Source organism: Chiloscyllium plagiosum, unplaced genomic scaffold, assembly GCF_037043375.1.
Source record: "Chiloscyllium plagiosum isolate Xiang-an unplaced genomic scaffold, Cpla_swu_hap1 HiC_scaffold_8, whole genome shotgun sequence".
NCBI lineage: Eukaryota > Metazoa > Chordata > Chondrichthyes > Orectolobiformes > Hemiscylliidae > Chiloscyllium > Chiloscyllium plagiosum.
Window position 1 is genome coordinate 103,412,458 of NW_028270146.1, and position 20,684 is coordinate 103,433,141.

At 41.2% G+C, this 20,684-nt stretch overlaps 1 protein-coding gene across 2 annotated transcripts in view; it reads left to right on the forward strand.

The window, feature by feature from the left end:
* zfyve1 (zinc finger, FYVE domain containing 1) overlaps positions 1 to 16,390 on the forward strand; it is a 98,848-nt gene extending 82,458 nt beyond the window's left edge. Inside the window, exons 10-11 of one of the 2 annotated variants that reach the window (XM_043698358.2) lie at positions 8,340 to 8,450; positions 13,789 to 16,390. In XM_043698358.2, coding sequence (XP_043554293.1) covers positions 8,340 to 8,450; positions 13,789 to 14,021 — 344 coding nt within the window. In that variant the 3' untranslated portion in view covers positions 14,022 to 16,390. Of the gene's footprint in view, positions 1 to 8,313; positions 8,451 to 13,788 lie in introns of those variants that run through there. The other variant, XM_043698360.2, reaches the window with a different exon arrangement.
* Positions 16,391 to 20,684: the final 4,294 nt, after the last annotated feature.

Here is a 20,684-nt window from a genome sequence, read left to right on the forward strand (position 1 = left end):
ACACCACTAGTTACAGGCTTCCAGTCTGACAAGCATCCTTCCACTATTACCCTCTACTTCCTACTATTAAGCCAATTTTGAATCCAAAGTTGCTGGAGGTGATTCTGAGAGATATGAATTACATGCAACTGGAGAGGCAAGGACTGATTAGGGAAAGTTAGTATGATTTTGTGCGAAGGAAATTGTGTCTCAAACTTGATGAACTTTTATGAACAAATAACTAAAAAGGTTGACGAGGGCAAAGTGGTAGATGCGGACTTTAGTAAAGCATAACATGATTCTACATGGTAGATTAATTAGTAAGGTTAGATCACATGAGATTCAGGATGAGCTTGGCAGTTGAATACAAAATTGGCTTCTTGATAGGAGACCGAGGGTTTGGTGGAGGTTGTTTTTTTAGTTTAGGGGCTTGTGACCAGTGCTGCTGTTATGATGACGGTGAACCTTCTGTTAATTAAGCCAAACACCCAGGAAAACTCGCCTTGTAATCTGTTGAACTATGAGTGACAGAGAACTCCCAGATTCTACTGTTTGAAGAAAATAATATCAATTTATTCTTTAACTCTAAAAGTGAACATTAAACGACAACTATTCACAAATCTAAGCCCCCTTTTCTCTTAACTGCTTATTACCTCCCTCCAACTCTATAACAATATGCTGTTCCACTAAGACACGTTTTAAAATTACATCAACTTAGTTACAAAAGCACACAGTAGCTGTCATCTTTGGTGTCTGTCTTCTTCCAGCTGAAGATCTCCCTGGATCGTAGTCTTTATTTTTTACTCCGAATATGTTTCATACAAAAAGGTACCTTTGATAGAGAGTGTTTCTTACTTTCTTGGATGTGTGTTGATGGCAGTTGCTCTCTTTGATTTTCAAAATGCCTGCATTTTTATATCCCCAACAATGGATTGTCTCATTGGTTCAATTTTAGCAAAACAATAAATTCAAACTCGATTGGGTTTTAGTACCCTGGAGCATAATTTAAATTCAAATTGTTGTCAAAACAGCAAACAACTCGGGTATCCATTTCATAGCCAAATGTTACAAATTTTCAATTTTTCTGTACTCTCTAAGACTACCATCTCATCATATCACACAGGTGCTTGCAAGCTCTCAGTTCAGAACAGCATTCACACTCTCTTAAAGTTACAGTATGTGCCTTCAACTTCATAGCAGTGTTCCACAGGAATTGGTACTCAGTCTGCTTTTGCTTGTCACTTATATAAACATTTGGATGAGAATATTGGAGGCATGACTATTGACTTTGTCTTTGAGACCAAAATCAGTGTTATAGTGTACATCTCTGAAGGTTATCTCAGATTGCAAAGAGATCTTGATCAGTTGAACCAATGGGCTGAGGAGTAGCAGATGGAGTTTAATTTAGATAAATGTGAGATATTGACTTTTGGTAATACAAAAAAGGATTATCTTTTGTAATAGTAGGGCACTGGATAATAAAACAAAGACACCGAGGGACCCAGGTGCATAATTCTTTGAAATTTGTGTCCCAAATAAATAGGTTAGTTGATAAGGCATTCAGCATGCTTGTCTTCATTACTCAGACCTTTAAGTTGGGAAATCATGTTGAGGTTATACAGGATGTTGGTGAGGCATGTTCTGGGGTGGTGTGTGTAGTGCTGGTCTCTCTAACATGCTGTTAGAGATGCTGTTAAATTGGCAGGGGTTCAGAAAAGATTTACCAGGTGTTGCTGGGAATAGAAGGTTTAAATTATGAAAATAGGCTGGATAGGTTGAAACCTTTTTCACTGGAGCGTAGGAGGTTGAAGGCTGACCGTATAGAGGTTTATAAAATCATGAGGGGTATAGATAAGGTGAATAGCAGTGATCTTTTCTCTAGAGTGTGGGAGTTCAAAACTAGGGACTGTATTTTTATGGTGACAGGAGAAAGATTTTAAAAAGTCCTGAGGGGCAATGTTTTTACACAGAAAGTGATGAATGAACTGCCAGAGGTAGCTCACTCTTGATATCCTATGGAGTGAATCAAATTAGCTAAAAACCATTTAGCACGGTGATATGCCTCACAACATGATGAAGGGTATTCTTATGTGAGGCTCGGACTTTGTCTTCACAAGGACTGTGCGATGGCCACTTTTACCGATCAAGTCATGGACTAATGCAACTGCAACTTCAGATTGGTGAAGATGAGGTCAAGTAAATTTCTCCCTCTTGGTGTGTTCACCACCTGCCGCAGACATAGTCTAACAGCTCTGTCCTTTAGGTCTTGGCTGGCTTGATCAGTAGTGCTGCTGCCGAGCATTTTTGGTGGTGGACATTGTCTATACCCTACCTTTGTTATGCTTCTTCCAAGTGATGCTGCCAGACCTGCTGAGTTTCTTTTATATTTCCTGTTTTTAATATTGGGACCTTCCTTGTTCATGTTTCACCTGATGGTATGAGACCTCACTAAATACAGCTACTATCACAAAGATAAATATAGATACTATGGAAATAAAACATATTTTTGCTGGAAATCTGAAATTAAAACTCAGATTGCTTAATGCACTAAGCCTTTGTGGAGAGAGGAACCGAGTTAATGTCCCAAATTAATGACATTTTGTCAAAATAGGGAAGCTTAGAATGGAAATGACATTGGTTCTAAGCAGGGGTAAATGGGGAAGCTGGAAAGGAACTGTTTATCATTGAGATGCAGGCTGGGGAAATTTCATGAGGAAACAGTGCACAGCTAAAGGGAATGGAAATGGGACAAGTAACAAAACAAACCATGTCTTGAGAGGGAGAGTGAATGATGCATAATGTTGACAACTGTCCAAAAGCAAAAGCCAGGGACAAGTGACAGTAAGATTGGAAGCTGCAAAGAAAACTGAAATGAAATGGGGGGAGGAGTTTATGATCTGAAGTTGAATCTTGGTGTGAAGTGCCGAATTCAAGTGTTTCAACACAAGCTCATAAGGTCATAGCTTTCATCTAGAGAATGTCTGGCCTTCCAGACTCATCATTGACTTTTAGTAATTTCAGACCATGACTTCTACTTTCTTGTTTCCTTTCTTGATGCAGATTTTAGTATTACTCTCATTTTTCTTTTGTTTTTTGGTTGCTGCACATCATTTCTACTTCCACAAATGCTTCTTCGCTGGGCCCTTTTATTGCCTTTGCCGTTGCATCTCCAATGTCATTGTCATCCAATCTCAGTCTTCACTTATCACCTTTGTTCCTTTTTCACTCGCCCCTTCCATTTGCTTGTCCTTTCTCAGCTCTGATGAAAGGTCACAGACCTGAAACCTAACTTTGTTTCTCTCTCCACAGATGCTGCTTGACCCTGCTGAGTATTTCTAGCATTTTTGTTTATGTGCTTGTTCAAAGACCCAGAATGAGCACAGGCCTCCTCCAGCATGGTAAGTTTTTAAGTCTTTTTTAAATGGAGACCAGACTCCTTCCCAAAGGGGCAAAAGACAGACTAAATCACTGAACCACCACACAATCTTTTTTGAAACTTCTTAAGAGGGGCTGATGTGTTGAGAAAATATGAGCTTGCCATTCCTCGAGCTGCAGTATGTATATTTTTGAGAAACTAAGGAATTGGGAGGTCGGGAGAATAGGAATAATTCCCATTCAGAAGTGAAGATCATTATTTTAACCAAGCTGATGTTTCTGTTCGTCTTTCCTGATCTGAAAGTAATTTGGAGCAGGGCAAGAAAAATCGGCAGCAGTCACATAGATAGAGATACATGAATACACGTAGTAGCAATTTCACAAACAGACAGAAATCGCTGGAGAAACTCAGCAGGTCTGGCAGCATCTGTGCAAAAAAAGCAGGGTGACCGATTTAAATCTAGTTACCCTCCAGAACTGATATTAGCTAGGAAAGGATAGTATTTATGCTAAAGACAAATAATGGAGAAGGTGAAAAGGAGTGAGCAGATAGGCAGAGATAGAGAACAACAGGGAGACAAAGAGTTGGATGATAATATCCAGGAAGAAAGAAAAGCTAATAATGGGAGCCATAAATAGGTGAAAATGGGTTAACTGTGCTGAAAGCAGCCCAGGACATACCAGCACCAGGGTGTGGGAAGGGGTAAAGGACGTAGGAAGTGGTGATCTGGCTCTAAATTGATTGAACTTAACATTCAGTCCTGAAGGCTGCAGGGTCTCCAAGTGGAAAGTGAGGTGCTGTTCTTCCAGCTTAGACTAATCCTCACTGGAGCACTGCAGAATCAGACATTTCATGAACCTGATTTTAGTGTCGCTGAGGCTGGAGGTTGAATATTCATGACATTTCAGAAGAATGGAATGGAAAGGAAGGTGAAGCAGGTGGAGTAGCTCTGCTTATACAGAATGAGATCTGTACAATCGTGAGAAATTATCTTGGTTCAGGAGATCAATATGTGCAGTCAGTTTATGTGGAGTTGAAATATAGGGAAGGAAAGAAATCAGTAATTGGAGTAGTTTTATAGGTCGCTAAGAGTATCTACATAGTAGGATAGAATGTATATCAAGAAATAGAGCTAACAAGAAAGGTACTGCAATAATCATGGATGAATTAAAGATTAATATCAATTGGACAAATCAAATTGGCACAGCACTCTAGAAATATACTTACAACGGTATTTGGCACAATTTCTAAGTACAATGTGTTCTGAAGCTTAGTAGGAATGGGCCTATAGCGTGGGTTTCCTCCGGATGCTCCGGTTTCCTCCGACAGTCCAGAGATGTGCAGGTTAGATAAACTGGCCATTCTAAAGTGCCCATAGTATTCAGGTATGTGTAGGTTATGTGCATTAGTCAGGGGAAATGTAGAGTAATAGGGTAGAGGAATGAGTCTGGGTGGAATGCTATCGGGGAGTCGGTGTGGACTTGTTGGGGCAAATAGTCTGCTTCCACACTAGAGGATTCTACGATTCGATTTTGAATCTGGTGATATGATTTGAGAAAGAGAAATGTGAGTCCGTTACTGGTGTTGTAAACTTAAATAAAGGTAGTTAAATAGGTTTAGAAAAAAAAGTTGATAGTGAACTGGGATAATAGGTAAGATGGTGGAGATGTAGTGACAGACATTTAAGGAGATATTTGATGACTCAAGTATTTATTTCACTGAGGGAGACAAACTGTTTCAGAATGGTTGAATATGAAAATCAAGACTGGTAGAAAGCAAAGATATGTTCAATACTGTGAATGTTTTATGTAGTTAGAACTAAGAGTTTTAGAAACCAGGAAAGAATAGCTGAAAAATACAGGACAACTTGGAATACGTGAGTAAATAGTAAGAAATACAAATAGCTAAAATCTGCAAGTATAAAAAGAAAAAGAATAGACAAAATGAGCAGTTTACCTTTTAGAGACTGCAGAGTATTTTAAATCTGTTTTCACAGTAAATGTCACACGATGCATCCGGGGATGAAAATTTAGAGCAATTGCTATCATTTTGAGGGAAAAAAATTACCAGGAAACCTAATGGGGCTAAAATCTGACAAGTCGCCTGCATCAGATAACCTGTATCCTTGAGACTTCAGAAGTGACAACAGAGATAGAGAATGCATTGGGTTGAGTTTAGAAGAGGCAATCTTGCTGAATAATTCTAAGGTGCCTTGATGGTTTAGATGCTGAGAGTATATTCACCCTCGTGAGATTAGGTAGCACAGCTTTTAAGTATGGGGATCTCCCATTTATGTAGATGAGGAGGTTTCTTTTTGCCAAGGGTAGTTATTCTGTGGAATTCTCTTCCTCAGTGAGCAGTGATTGCTGGGACATTGTTAATCGAAATCTGTCTAACACTGACTTGAATATATGCAGGGATGAGGTTTATAGGGAACAGGAAGGACAGTAGACTTCGAGCCACATTAGATCAGCCATGATCAGGCTTGAAAGGCTGAATGACCTATTCAGACTTCTGTTCCTTCTTTCCTTGTAAATTTCAGAATAAGTGATTTTACTGCTGTGTTCTGCAGACTGGTTAACAAGGTTAGATCATATGGAATACTGGGAGAGCTAGCCATTTGGATACATATCTGGCTTCAAGGTAGGAGATAAAGGGTGGTAATGGCTTTTCAGTTTGGAGCCTGTGATCAGCGGTGTGCCACAAGAATTGGTGCCGGGACCACTGCTTTTTGCCATTTATATAAAATGGTAAGGATGTGAACATAGGAGGTATGTTTAGTGAGTGGATTGTGGATAAAGGTGCCTAAGCACAGAATCACCATTAGTTGCGATGCAGTGGTGGATGTGCCAGATGCTCAGTTAAGGTTTCAGTTTCCATTGTTGTCTCATATGTTTTTAGCTGGAGGCCTTTTCATGTTAAGACGGCAGAAATTAAACTGATAATTTTAATTTCTTTGGTCAAGATTGGTAGTAATGGAACAAAAGCTTTGTTCTTTGTTTGGTGTCCTTGTGAATGCTCACTTCTTTTAATGTAACTCCATGAATTGCAAGAGCCAGTGGACAGGACAAAATTTACTTTAAAAATTTTTTCATTTGCAACTGTGAGTTAGTTTGTACATTTTTAAATCTTCCAATGTTTCTTCCAGTGATCCTTTATTTTCAATTTTATTCTGAATGTTCTAAAGATGCAAACATCGTGTTTTACCTCTGACTTGGTTTTTAGGCTCCAGTTTATGAAACATCAAAAGACTATAATATTCATAATTACATGTTTTGTTAATGCAATTTTGCTGTAACACAATTGATGATATTGGCTGTAATGTGATTACATCGCCAACACTTTAAGCGCTGTTTCTAAAGCGTGATTTTTCTATGAAACAGGGTTGCACAAGAACGCAAGCATTGCATTATAGAAGAACTACCTATACATCAAGTTGTTGGAGCGGGTTCTGAGGGTCAAGATTTGCATGTATTTGGAAAAGCATGGACTGATTAGGGATAATCAACATGGCTTTGTGCGTGGGAAGTTGTGATTCACTAATCTGAATGAGTTTTCTGAGGAATTGATGAAGATGATTGAAGGCAGAGCAGTAGATGTGATCTGTGTGAACTTCAGTAAGGTTTTTGGTAAAGTTCCGTGTGGTAGTCTGGTTAACAACGTTAGATCATATGGAATACTGGGAGAGCTAGCCATTTGGATACATATCTGGCTCCACAGTAGGAGATAAAGGTAATGGCTTTTCAGTTTGGAGCCTGTGACCAGCGGTGTGCCACAAGGATTGGTCCTGGGACCACTGCTTTTTGCCATTTATATAAGATGGTAAGGATGTGAACATAGGAGGTATGTTTAATGAGTTTGCAGATGACACCCAAACTTAGCGGACAGCGAAGAAGGTTACTTCTGAGCATAATGGGACCTTGAGCTGATGGGCCGAGGAGTGGCAGGTGGAGTTTAATCCAGAGAAACGTGAGGTGCTACATTTTGGAAAGGTAAATCGGGGCAGGAGGTATACCATTAATGGTAAGGTCCTGGGAAGTGCTGTTGAATAAAGAGACCTTGGACACTCAGTTCCTTGAAAGTGTAGACAGGATAGTGAAGAAGACGTTTGGTATGTTTGCCTTTATTGTAGCCATGATGTGGAAGTGCCAATGTTGGACTGGGGTGGACAGAGTTAAAAAAGTTGCATAATTTTTAACTTTGTCTTTATTGGTCAGTGTATTGAGTATCGGAGTTTGAAGCATCGGTCAGGCCACTTTTGGAATACTGTGTTCAGTTCAGGTCTACTTATAATAGGAAAATTGTTGTGAAAATTGAAAGGGCTCAGAAAAGATTTGCAAGGATGTTACCAGGGTTAGAGGATTTGAGCTGGAGGGAGAGGTTGAACAGGCTGTGGCTGTTTTCCCTGGAGTGGCGGAGGCTGAGGGGTGACCTTATAGAGATTTATAAAATCATGAGGGGCGTGGATAGAATAACTAGCAAAGTTTTTTTTCCCTGGGGTGGGTGAATTCAAAACTAGACAATATAGGTTTAGGGTGAGAGGGGAAAGATTTAAAAGAGACCTACGGGGCAACGTTTTCATGCAGAAGTGGTACGTGTATGGAATGAGCTGCCAGAGGAAATGATGGAGGCTAGTACAATTACAACATTTAAGAGGCATTTGGATGGGTCTGTGAATAGAAAGGGTTTGGAGGGATATGGGCCAAATTCTGGCAAATGGGACTCTATTAATTTAGGATATCTGGACAGCAAAGATTTGTTTCCATGCTGTACATCTCTATGACTCGATAACTCTCAACCTATTTGGAAATCACTATTTAATCGCTAATCTCACCTTTGTGCATTATTGCTCACTTTTTTTTCTCCATACCTCACCTTGTGGTGAAGTTTACATTGTGTATCACAATTAAAAGGAATAGTTTGTTACTGTTTATATATGTAATATTGTTTTGATGTAGTTTTGATTTTTTAAATACTATTGAAGATGTTGAAGATGAAGATGGTGATGAAAGTGGTACAATTATTGCACGGAAAGTTGGTGAAGCTGTGCAGAACACCTTTGGTGCAGTGGCCACAGCCATCGATTTTCCATTAGGTAAGTGATTTATGAAATAAGGCAAGTATTTCAAGGGCAAACTTTGCTTTCTCCTGTTCTCATGTAGATTTTATAATGGGTAACACGTTTGCTATTTTGATCATTTCCATTGATAGCCTGGACATCATGTGGTTTTATGTGCTGGTATAAAAATAAGTTTAAAAAATTATACATTTTGAAGGCTTACAAAATTTTTTTTAAATATATCCCACCTGCCCCCAAACTAAAGAATGTGCCACCAAGCCCTCAAAATAAAACTGTCATCTGAGCATGATCCACTACGATTGATTAGAAATGGTCATGTTGAGATGAAAATGAAACTTAGATCTTAATCAATGATGAGAATGTCTGGCCACCCTCTGTGTTTACCTAATCTAGATCTATCACTAGACCTGATTATGAACCCAGCTAGGGTACTGTTCCCCACCCCTTCAAATCTGCAGGTGAACAAAAATACTGCTGCCCATACCTTGAGCAAAGGTATCATCTGTCCTTGCACACTGGTTTCCTGTCCTGAACACCAAGATCCATTTATATATCAATGCTGTTCGAGGTCCTGCCGTTAACATGTACTTTTCCTTGACAGTTGATCCCCCAAAGTGCAGCACACCTCTTACTTACCCGGATTAAACTCAGTTTGCCATTTCTCCTCCTGTGTCTGCAACTGATCTATACAACCTTCTACACTATCAACAGCTCCACCAATCTTTTGTATCGTCTGCAAACTTACTAATTCATTCATCTACATTTTCATTCAAGTCATTTATGTGTGTGTATGGATATATCACAAACAGCAGAGGTCCCCAGTATGGATCTCTGCGGAACCCCAGTAGTCACAGACCTCCAGCCTGAAAAACAACCTTCCACCACTACCCTCTGCTGTCTATGGGCAAGCAAATGCTGAATCCATGTGGCCAAGTCACCATTAATCCCATGCAGCATCATCTTCTGGATGAGCCTACCATAAGGGACCTTGTCAAAAGCCTTACTAAAATCCATACAGACAACATTCACTGCTATACCCTCCTGGATCACCTTTGTCACCATCGTGAAAAATTTAATTAAGTTAGTAAGACATGACCTACCCTGCACAAAGTCATGCTGACTATCCCTAATTCGGCCATGCTCTTCCAAATGCATGTAAATCATATCCCTGAGTATTCTCTTCAAAGCTTCCTAACCACCGATGTGAGACTCACTGGTCTACAGTTTTCTAGATACTCGCCAGTCCTCCAGTGTCTAATAAGGATACAAAGATCTTGAAGAAGCCAACAATCTGTTCTATTGCCCCTCTCAATAACCTGGGGTAGATACCATTGGGCTCTGGGGACTTATCCACCTTTATGCTCTTCAAGAGACCCAACACAAGTTTTTTTTCTTGACCTCAAAATGCCCTAGCATACCGGCATGCTCCACACAAATCGCACTATCCTGCATATCCTACTCTTGGTTGAATACTGGCGCAATGTACTCATATAGGATCTCACCCGCATCCTCTGCCTCCAAGCACAATTTCACTCCTTTATCCTTGAGTGGTCCTAGTTATCTTCTTCTTCGTATTGTATGTTTAGAATGCCTTGGATTCTCTTGAACCTGGAGGTCATTTCATGGGCCCCTTCTTGGTCTCCTAATTCCCTGCTGGAGTTTTTTCCTGACTTCTTTATATTCCTCATGGACCCTGTCCAATTTTAGCTTCCTAAACCTTACAAATGCCTGAACAGTTTTGTGTTCTATTCAGATTTAATGCCATGTTGGCAATAGGCATCATAGGTGGTCTGTGTGAGCTCTCACCTGAAATTCATCAGTTGTCTGTTTCCAAGAAAAGACCAGATAATGTGTCCTCTGGCTAATTTAATAAATGCCTAACCTGATAGATTATTCAAACTACATTCGGTTGTGGGTATTTAACCAGTTAACAGACTATGGAAGCCCAATCTTTCTGAGCTGAGCTTGTTTGCTGTTTCTAGCTGACTTGGGGTAGAGATGACAAATGGCTGATCAGGTGTGATGATAAAGAAATATCCAGTTACTTGAAGAATTAGTGTGGAAAGAGGGAACTGAGCAGGAGGGCAAAAGAAGAAGAAATAAGTACAATAACTATCACTTAAGAAAAAAAGTACGTGGAAAACTAATGCCAATAAAGATCAATAAATCCTTTGGACCAGATATTTTCATCCTCTGATATCAAAGAAGGTAGCTACAGAGATGATGGATGCACATGAAGTCATTTTCTAGGAATATTGAGATTCTGTAAAAGTCCCAAAGGATCGAAAAACTGCCAATATAACATCTTTATTTAAAAAGTAAAGGAGGCAGAAAAGTGGTAATTGTAGGCAAGTTTGTTGCGTCCCAGCTACTAGGAAAATCTAGGATATTAAATAAATGTAATAGCAGACCATTTAGAAATGCATAACGTGGTCAAGCAGAGTCAGCTTGGCCTCATGAAGGGGGGAATCATGCCTGAAAAATGTACAGAATACTTTGAGGAGGTAATAAGCAGGATAGATAAAGGGAAGCAGTGGATGTATGTATGTATTCTCAGAAGGTTTCTTGATAAGTTACAACACATTTGGCTGCTTAATAAGAGCCCATAGTTATTGGGGGTAGTATATTAGCAGGGATTGAGAATTGGCAAGCTAATAGAAGACAGAGTTGGGGTGGGGGAGGGGGTTGCTTTTTCCAGGATGGCAACCTATAACTAGTGGGGTGCTACAAGGATCAGTGCACATTTAAGACAGACGTGAGGTATTTTTTCTGAGTGCGGTGAACCTTGGAATTCTTTCTTCACAGAAGGCTGTCAAGCTTGTGTCATTAAGTATATTCAAGTTGTTGTGGTTCTGTTCGCCGAGCTGGAAGTTTTTGTTGCAAACGTTTCGTCCCCTGGCTAGGCGACATCATCAGTGCTTGGTAGCCTCCTGCGAAGCGCTTCTTTGATGTTTCCTCTGGTGTTTATAGTGGCCTGTCCCTGCCGCTTCCGGTTGTCAGTTTCAGCTGTTGGCTTTAGTGGTTGGTATATTGGGTCCAGGTCGATGTGTTTGTTGATGGAGTTTGTGGATGAATGCCATGCCTCTAGGAATTCCCTGGCTGTTCTCTGGCTTGCCCTATGATAGTAGTGTTGTCCCAGTCGAATTCATGTTGCTTGTTGTCTGCGTGTGTGGCTACTAAGGATAGCTGGTCATGTCGTTTCGTGGCTAGTTGATGTTCATGTATGCGGATTGTTAGCTGTCTTCCTGTTTGTCCTATATAGTGTTTTGTGCAGTCCTTGCATGGCATTTTGTACACTACATTAGTTTTGCTCATGTTGGGTATCGGGTCCTTCGTTTTGGTGAGTTGTTGTCTGAGCGTGGCTGTTGGTTTGTGTGCCGTTATGAGTCCTAGGGGTCGCAGTAGTCTGGCTGTCAGTTCCGAGATGCTCCTGATGTATGGTAGTGTGGCTAGTCCTTTTGATTGTGGTATGTCCTCGTTCTGTGGTCTTTCTCTTAGGCATCTGTTGATGAAGTTGCGCGGGTATCCGTTTTTGGTGAATACCTTGTATAGGTGTTCCTCTTCTTCTTTTTGCAGTTCTGGTGTACTGCAGTGTGTTGTGGCCCTTTTGAATAGCGTCCTGATGCAGCTTCGTTTGTGTGTGTTGGGGTGGTTACTTTCATAGTTTAGGACTTGGTCTGTGTGTGTGGCTTTCCTGTATACCCTTGTAGTGAATTCTCCATTCGGTGTACTCTGTACCATCACGTCTAGGAATGGGAGTTGGCTATCCTTTTCTTCATCTCTCATGAATCGGATTCCTGTGAGTGTGGCGTTGATGATCCGGTGTGTTTTTTCCAACCTACTGGACATACAGAACAGAAAACAGCACGCTGAACCTATCAACAAAGACGGCATACTTAAACTACTGGACTTGTGCCTCACAACAGACTTCACATTCAACAACCAGATATACGAACAAATCACCGGAACACCCATGGGATCACCAATCTCGGGACTCATAGCAGTGGCAGTTATGCAAAGGTTAGAACAAACAGTCCTACCACAAATTCAACCCAAACTCTGGGTCAGATATGTCGATGACACGTTTGTAATCATTAAAAACACGGAAATAGAAAAAACACACCGGATCATCAACGCCACACTCACAGGAATCCGATTCACGAGAGAAGAAGAAAAGGATAACCAACTCCCATTCCTAGACGTGATGGTACAGAGAACACCGAACGGAGAATTCACTACAAGGGTATACAGGAAAGCCACACACACAGACCAAGTCCTAAACTATGAAAGTAACCACCCCAACACACACAAACGAAGCTGCATCAGGACACTATTCAAAAGGGCCACAACACACTGCAAAAAGAAGAAGAGGAACACATATACAAGGTATTCGCCAAAAACGGATACCCGCGCAACTTCATCAACAGATGCCTAAGAGAAAGACCATGGAACGAGGACATACCACAACCAAAAGGACTAGCCACACTACCATACATCAGGAGCATCTCGGAACTGACAGCCAGACTACTGCGACCCCTAGGACTCATAACGGCACACAAACCAACAGCCACGCTCAGACAACAACTCACCAGAACGAAGGACCCGATACCCAACATGAGCAAAACTAATGTAGTGTACAAAATACCATGCAAGGACTGCACAAAACACTATATAGGACAAACAGGAAGACAGCTAACAATCCGCATACATGAACATCAACTAGCCACGAGACGACACGACCCCAGCTATCCTTAGTAGCCACACACGCAGACAACAAGCAACATGAATTCGACTGGGACAACACTACTATCATAGGGCAAGCCAGACAGAGAACAGCCAGGGAATTCCTAGAGGCATGGCATTCATCCACAAACTCCATCAACAAACACACCGACCTGGACCCAATATACCAACCACTAAAGCCAACAGCTGAAACTGACAACCGGAAGCGGCAGGGACAAGCCACTATAAACACCGGAGGAAACATCAAAGAAGCGCTTCGCAGGAGGCTACCAAGCACTGATGATGTCGCCTAACCAGGGGATGAAACGTTTGCAACAAAAACTTCCAGCTCGGCGAACAGAACCACAACAACGAGCACCCGAGCTACAAATCTTCGCACAAACTTTGAAGTATATTCAAGGCTGAGACATACAGATTTTTATTCAGTAAGGGTTATGGGAGAGAGGTCCAGCAAATGGAGTTGAGGATTTTCACATCTGCCATGATCTCGTTGAATGACAGCAGACCTAATGGGCTGAATGGCCACTACTGTAGGAGTGCATTGTATGTAATGAATTTCTTTTGTTCATTTTAATTTAAATGGACAACTCATCGATGATGTCTTCTCTAGGTCTTGTGAAAGATGCAGCCAGACCATCCTACTGGGTGCCTGACCACGAGATCATTAATTGTAGCTATTGTCGGAAAGAGTTTACTGCAAAGATGTCCAAGCATCACTGCCGAGCCTGTGGACAGGGCTTTTGCAATGAATGCTCTCAGGATCGGCGGACAGTCACTTCACGTGGATGGGACCATCCTGTGCGAGTCTGTATAAACTGTAATAAAAAGCCAGGTGACCTTTGATGGGCAAACTTAGAAAAGACAATGCTGTTATAATTTCAAATTTTAACCCATTTATTCATTTCTTAATTATTACATATGCATGACACTTCAAAAATGGAATAGAATTGTTAAAATAGTTCTTAACCCTGCAATTTCATTAACTCCTCAAGAGGTATATTTTTTAAAGGTTCTGGCTAATAACCAGACTTCAGTAGAGAGTTGGTCATATCACTGTAGAGAATTGTTTTCTTATTCAACTCTGTGTTCAGATATTCCTTCGTAACACTCCCCAGAACTGACCTTTCTATAAATCCTGTGTTTGTATGGAGTGAGTTGGCAAGTGTTCTTATTACAAGAGCTACACATTACAAGAAGTAACATCTGCTTGTTTGGATGATACTTGCAGTTTTATTACATCCGTACATAGAGCAGCAGCCCGTAGCTTTTTCAGTAATAGTATTGTTAAGGCAGTCAGAAGTGGCCCCACAGTGCTGCCAGTCCCCAGTGTATCGATATAAGTTCACAGTGATGCAAATTTCTCCCCTTTTCTGATATAGTTTTAAAAATATACTGAAGAGCAAGTTCCTAATACTTTGACACATTTTTGACAAGTTTATTTATTTAAAAACATCGCAAGTTTAGAGAAGATTTGTAGCTCAGGTTGAGGTTCTGGATGTAAGTTTGCTCGCTGAGCTGGAACGTTCATTTTCAGACATTTCATCACCATTCTAGGTAACATCATCAGTGAGCCTCTAGTGAAGCACTGGTGTTATGCCCCACTTTCTATTTATGTGTTGAGGTTTCCTTGGGTTGGTGATGTCATTTTCTGTTCTTTTTCTGTGAAGGTGGGGTCCAAGTCAGTGTTGTTGAGAGTTCCAGTTGGAATGCCATTCTTCTAGGAATTCTCACGTGTGTCTCTGTATCATCTTAGGATGGATGTCCCAGTCAAAGTGGTGACCTTCCTTGTCTGTATATAAGGATACTAGTGAGAGTGGGTCATGTCTTTTTGTGGCTAGTTGATGTTTATGTATCCTGGTGGCTAGTTTTCTGCCTGTTTGTCCAATGTAGTGTTTGTTGCAGTTCTTGCAAAGTATTTTGTAAATGACTTTTATTTTGCAAGTTGTCTGTACAGGGTCTTTTAGATTCATTAGCTGCTGTTTTGTGTGTTGGTGTGTTTGTGGGCTACCATGATGCCATATTCACTTAAGAGGAGGAAAACAACAACAAATTGCCATTCCTAGATGTCACAGTAGAGCCAACAGCCAATGGGGAACTTCAAACCAGCGTCTACAGGAAATGAACACACAAGACCAAATACTGAACTACAGAAACCATCATCCCCACACCCACAAACGAAGCTGCACTGAAATATTATTTCAACAAGCCACCACACACTGCAGCACAGAGGAATTATGCAGAGCAGAGGAAAATCACCTATACAGTGTATTCAAAAAGAATGGGTACCCAGTGAACACAATCCGCCGATTTCTCAGCAACAAACCGACAAAATGCGTCCAGAAACCCTCGCCACTCTCCCCTACATCAAAGACATCTCGGAAATGACTGCCAGACTCCTCAGACTCTTGCATCATGGTAGGCATCATTGCCACAAACCTACCAACACACTAAAACAGCAGCTAATGAACTTGAAAGACCCTATACAGACAACAGCAAAACACATGTTATTTACAAAATACCTTACAAGGACTGTGGCAAACAGGCAGAAAACTAGCCAAACAGAGGCACTATGAGAATTCCTAGAAGCATTCCAACTGGAACTCTATCAACAACCCACCCTATCTACCATCCCCTGGGGGTATGTCATCACCGACACAGGAAATTACATCATCCATACAGGAAATTACATCAACCCAAGGAAACCGAAGCACAAATAGAAAGCGGGACATAACACCAGCGCTTCACTGGAGGCTCACGTGACTATGTTACCTAGTATGGTGACAAAATGTCTGAAGATGAAACATCTGAAAATGAACCTTCCAGCTCATCAAGCAAACTTACATCCACTTTAAACATATCACTTTTTTTGTTAATGCCACATTGGTATCCAGAACACTTGATAAACAGTACAGGTTTCCCCCGCTATCCAAAAGTAGAGCGTTCCTATGAAACCTTTCAGATGCTGAAATGGCGTAAAGCGAAGAACTAATTATTGTTATTTAGGAAAAATTGTTTTCATAAAAGCAAAAATTCTCTTTGGATTTCTTTCGGTTAGCGAAAACAGGTTCTAATGTAGGTCTTTCTTAAAAGCGAAGTGGCTTAAAGCGAACTTTCAAAAAGTGGAGGCTACCTGTATCAACATGTTCATGGAAAATATTGTAAATTTTTGAGTTGTGAATGATTTATGTAAATAAATTGGTGGATGTCCTTTACATTGTGTCCCCTGCTTTGCAAATCATTTCTGTTGTTTATAGATATTTTTATGTCAACTTGCTCAGACTCATCATGACATCTCTTCCCTCACCGCTCCCCACACCCAATGGCGCAGTTGAGACTTGAAAGCAGGTCTCTTGGCCCAGAGATAGCGGTACTATCATTGCACTACTAGAATCCTTTTCAGTAATTTATTTATTGCGAGATTTCACATGACTTATGTCATAGAGATCTAGAGCATTGGAAAAGGTCCTTTAGCCATTGAATTCGTGTTGGTCAAAAACAATATTTTAATCCAAAAACTACTAATCAAATTTCCAACACTTGTGTGCCTTATTGTAATATTGTAAATGAACATTTAAATAGTTTATAAATGTTATGAGGGTTTCTGCTTCCACCACTCTTGCAAGCAGTGAGTTGCAGATTCTGATCACCATCTGGATTTTTTAAAAAAGGTTTTATCCTCACATCTCCTCTAAATCTTATTGCCCTTACCTTGAGTCTATGCTCCTGAGCCTACATCAAGGGAAAAAGATTTTTTCCTGTCCATCCTCTCTGTGCTCCTCATAGTTTTATATATCTTAATCATGTCCTGAGGAAGTGATGGATGCAGATGCAAATACAACATTTAAACGACATTTGGATCAATACATGAACAAAAAAGATTTGGAGGGATATGAGCCAGGAGCAGGCAGGTGGGGCTAGTTTAGTTTATGATTATGTTTGGCATAGACTAGTTGGACCGAAAGGTCTGTTTCTGCACTGTATGACTCTATGTCCTCTCAATTTTGTCTGCTCCAAGGAAAGCAATTGCCAGTCTGTCCAGTTTCTCTTCATAACTGAAACTCCAGCTAAGATAAATCTCCTCTGCACCCTCCCTAGTGCGATCGCTTCCTTCCTGTACTATGAATTCCACAGCTGCACACAATATGCGAGCTGAGGCCTAACCAACATTTTGTACACTTCCAGCATAATCCCACCCTTTCTCAAACTCTTTCTTGCCTAATAAAGACAAATATACCATGTGGAAAAAGTGAGGACTGAGGTTGCTGGAGATCAGAGTCAAAAAGTGCAGTTCTGGAAAAGTACAGCAGGTCAGGCAGCATCTGAGAAGCAAGAGAAATGATGTTTCGGGCGTAAGCCCTTCATCAGGAATGGTGACAAATAGGCTCTCCTGTTCCTTGGATGCTGCCTGGGCTGCTGTGCTTTTTCAGTGCCACACTTTTTGACACGAGAATGATCCCTGGAATGAAAGGCTTAATATATGAGGAGCATTTGAAGTCTGTGTCTATTCTCAATGCAGCTTAGAAGGATGAGGGAGGGAATGTAATTGAAACTTACAGAATACTGAATGGCTTGACAGAGTTGATGTTGGGAAGATGTTTCTATTGGCAGGAGAGACTAGGATCCGAGAGCACTACCTTAGAGTAAAGGGAAAACCCTTGAGAATTTAGATGAGGAGAAACATCTTGAGCCAGAGTCTGTGAAATTCATTTCCACAGAAGACTGTGGAGGTCGGGTGATTGAGTATTTTATGACAGATTGTACAGGGAGAAAGCAGGAGAATGGGGTTGAAAACCTTATCAGCCATGATTGGAGGAATGGACGTGATGAACTGAATGGCCTAATTTCTGCTGCTATGTTCTTTTATGGTCTTGTGTTTAATTAGTAATGACCAAATAATGAATGGGAGTGGGCAGGAAAGTTGAGTTGAGGCCAAGGTGAGATCAGTCGTGATTGTATTGAATGGCAGAGTAGGTTTGAGGTGTTGAATTGCCTACTTCTGCTCCTAGTGCTTGTCTGGTGTGTTTTGCACTAAAACTAACATCCAATTGCAGGTGATCATTATTTAGGTAACTTTATTTACACCTCCCCAACAGAGGCCTATACGAATAAATCCTCAGATTTTGAATGGACTACACCCATTCCAGTAAATATCCAGCAAACAACGCTGGAGAAACTCAGATGATCTGGTAGCTTTCATGGAGAGACAGAGTTCACGTTCCAAGTTTGGTAGGTCTCTGCTTCAGAGATGTTCAGGTGCATACCATTTCATAACTTTGCCACTTGTGTCTGCAATCACCTCTAAAATGGCAAGTAGGTCAAACTTTGTATCTACCTGTGCTATTTACTAATTTAGTCTTTTAAAAATGAAGTTTTTAAACAACCCATTTTTAACTTTCACCCTGGCATATGTGATGAAGCTGTCACTTTAAGAGGTTATTTTGTCCTCATTTTATTTTGAAGAGAGGTTGTAAGGTAGGTCTGATCAAGGACAGTAGTGGGAGACTGTGTATTGAGTCGGAAGAGATAGGAGAGGTCTTGAATGAGTACTTTTCTTCAGTATTTACGAATGAGAGGGACCGTATTGTTGAAGAGGAGAGTGTGAAACGGACTGGTAAGCTAGAGGAGATACTTGTTAGGAAGGTAGATGTTGGACATTTTGAACAACTTGAGGATAGACAAGTCCCCCTGGGCCTGATGGGATATATCCTAGGATTATGTGGGAAGCAAGAGAGGAAATTGCAGTACCGTTGGCAATGATCTTTTCGTCTTCACTGTCAACGGGGGTGGTACCAGGGGACTGGAGAGTGGCGAATGTGCCCCTGTTCATAAAAGGGAATAGGGATAACCCCAGGAATTACAGGCCAGTTAGTCTTACTTCGGTGGTAGGCAAAGTAATGGAAAGGGTACTGAGGGATAGGATTTATGAGTATCTGGAAAGACACTGCTTGATTAGGGATAGCCAGCACAGATTTGTGAAGGGTAGGTCTTGCCTTACAAGTCTTATTGAATTCTTTGAGGAGGTGACCAAGCATGCGGGTGAGGGTAGAGCAGTGGATGTAGTATACATGGATTTTAGTAAGGCATTTGATAAGGTTCCCCATGGTAGGCTTATGCGGAAAGTCAGGAGGCATGGGATAGAGGGAAATTTGGCCAATTGGATAGAAAACTGGCTAACCGGTCGAAGTCAGAGAGTGGTGGTAGATGGCAAATATTCAGCCTGGAGCCCAGTTACAAGTGGAGTTCCGCAGGGATCAGTTCTGGGTCCTCTGCTGTTCGTAATTTTTATTAATGACTTGGATGAGGGAGTCGAAGGGTGGGTCAGTAAATTTGCAGATGATACGAAGATTGGTGGAGTTGTGGATAGTGAGGAGGGCTGTTGTCGGCTGCAAAGGGACTTAGATATGATGCAGAGCTGGGCTGAGGAGTGGCAGATGGAGTTCAACCCTGCCAAGTGTGAGGTTGTCAATTTTGGAAAGACAAATAAGAATGCGGAATACAGGGTTAACGGTAGGGTTCTTAGTGAGGTGGAGGAACAGAGGGATCTTGGGGTCTATGTTCATAGATCTTTGAAAGTTGCCACTCAGGTGGATAGAGCTTGTAAGAAGGCCTATGGTGTATTAGCGTTCATTAGCCGAGGGATTGAATTCAAGAGTCGTGAAGTGATGTTGCAACTGTACAGGACTTTGATTAGGCCACATTTGGAGTACTGTGTGCAGTTCTGGTCGCCTCACTTTAGGAAAGATGTGGAAGCTTTGGAGAGGGTGCAGAGAAGATTTACCAGGATGTTGCCTGGAATGGAGAATAGGTCGTACGAGGATAGGTTGAGAGTGCTAGGCCTTTTCTCGTTGGAATGGCGAAGGATGAGGGGTGACTTGATAGAGGTTTATAAGATGATCAGAGGAATAGATAGAGTAGACAGAAACTTTTTCCCGGGTACAACAGAGTGTTACAAGGGGACATAAATTTAAGGTAAAGGGTGGAAGGTATAGGGGATATGTCAGGGGTGGGTTCTTTACCCAGAGAGTGGTGGGGGCATGGAATGCGCTGCCTGTGGGAGTGGCAGAGTCAGAATCATTGGTGACCTTTAAGCGGCAATTGGATAGGTACATGGATGGGTGCTTAAGCTAGGACAAATGTTCGGCACAACATCGTGGGCCGAAGTGCCTGTTCTGTGCTGTATTGTTCTATGTTCTAAGGTAGAGGTACAGAGCTGTCTCTAAGAAAGTAAGCAATTTGCGAGGCCTTGGGTTTTTTTAAAAACTTGAACAATGGAAACAACTGGGTGTGGCCAGTTCTCGGAGACCAGGCATTCTAGTTTCTTCTAGTTCTTAGTTTAGTTTTAAGCAGAAGCCATTGGGATCTCAAAAGAGTTAGAAGCTTCAGTGAATGGGGCATTCTCTGAATTTTCTCTATCTTTTCTCCTGAATTGGAGAATTGCATGTGAGAATCTGTGCCTGAATTTGCCTTTTAGCCAGGAGTGTGTTTATGGGATGTTATTATATTGGA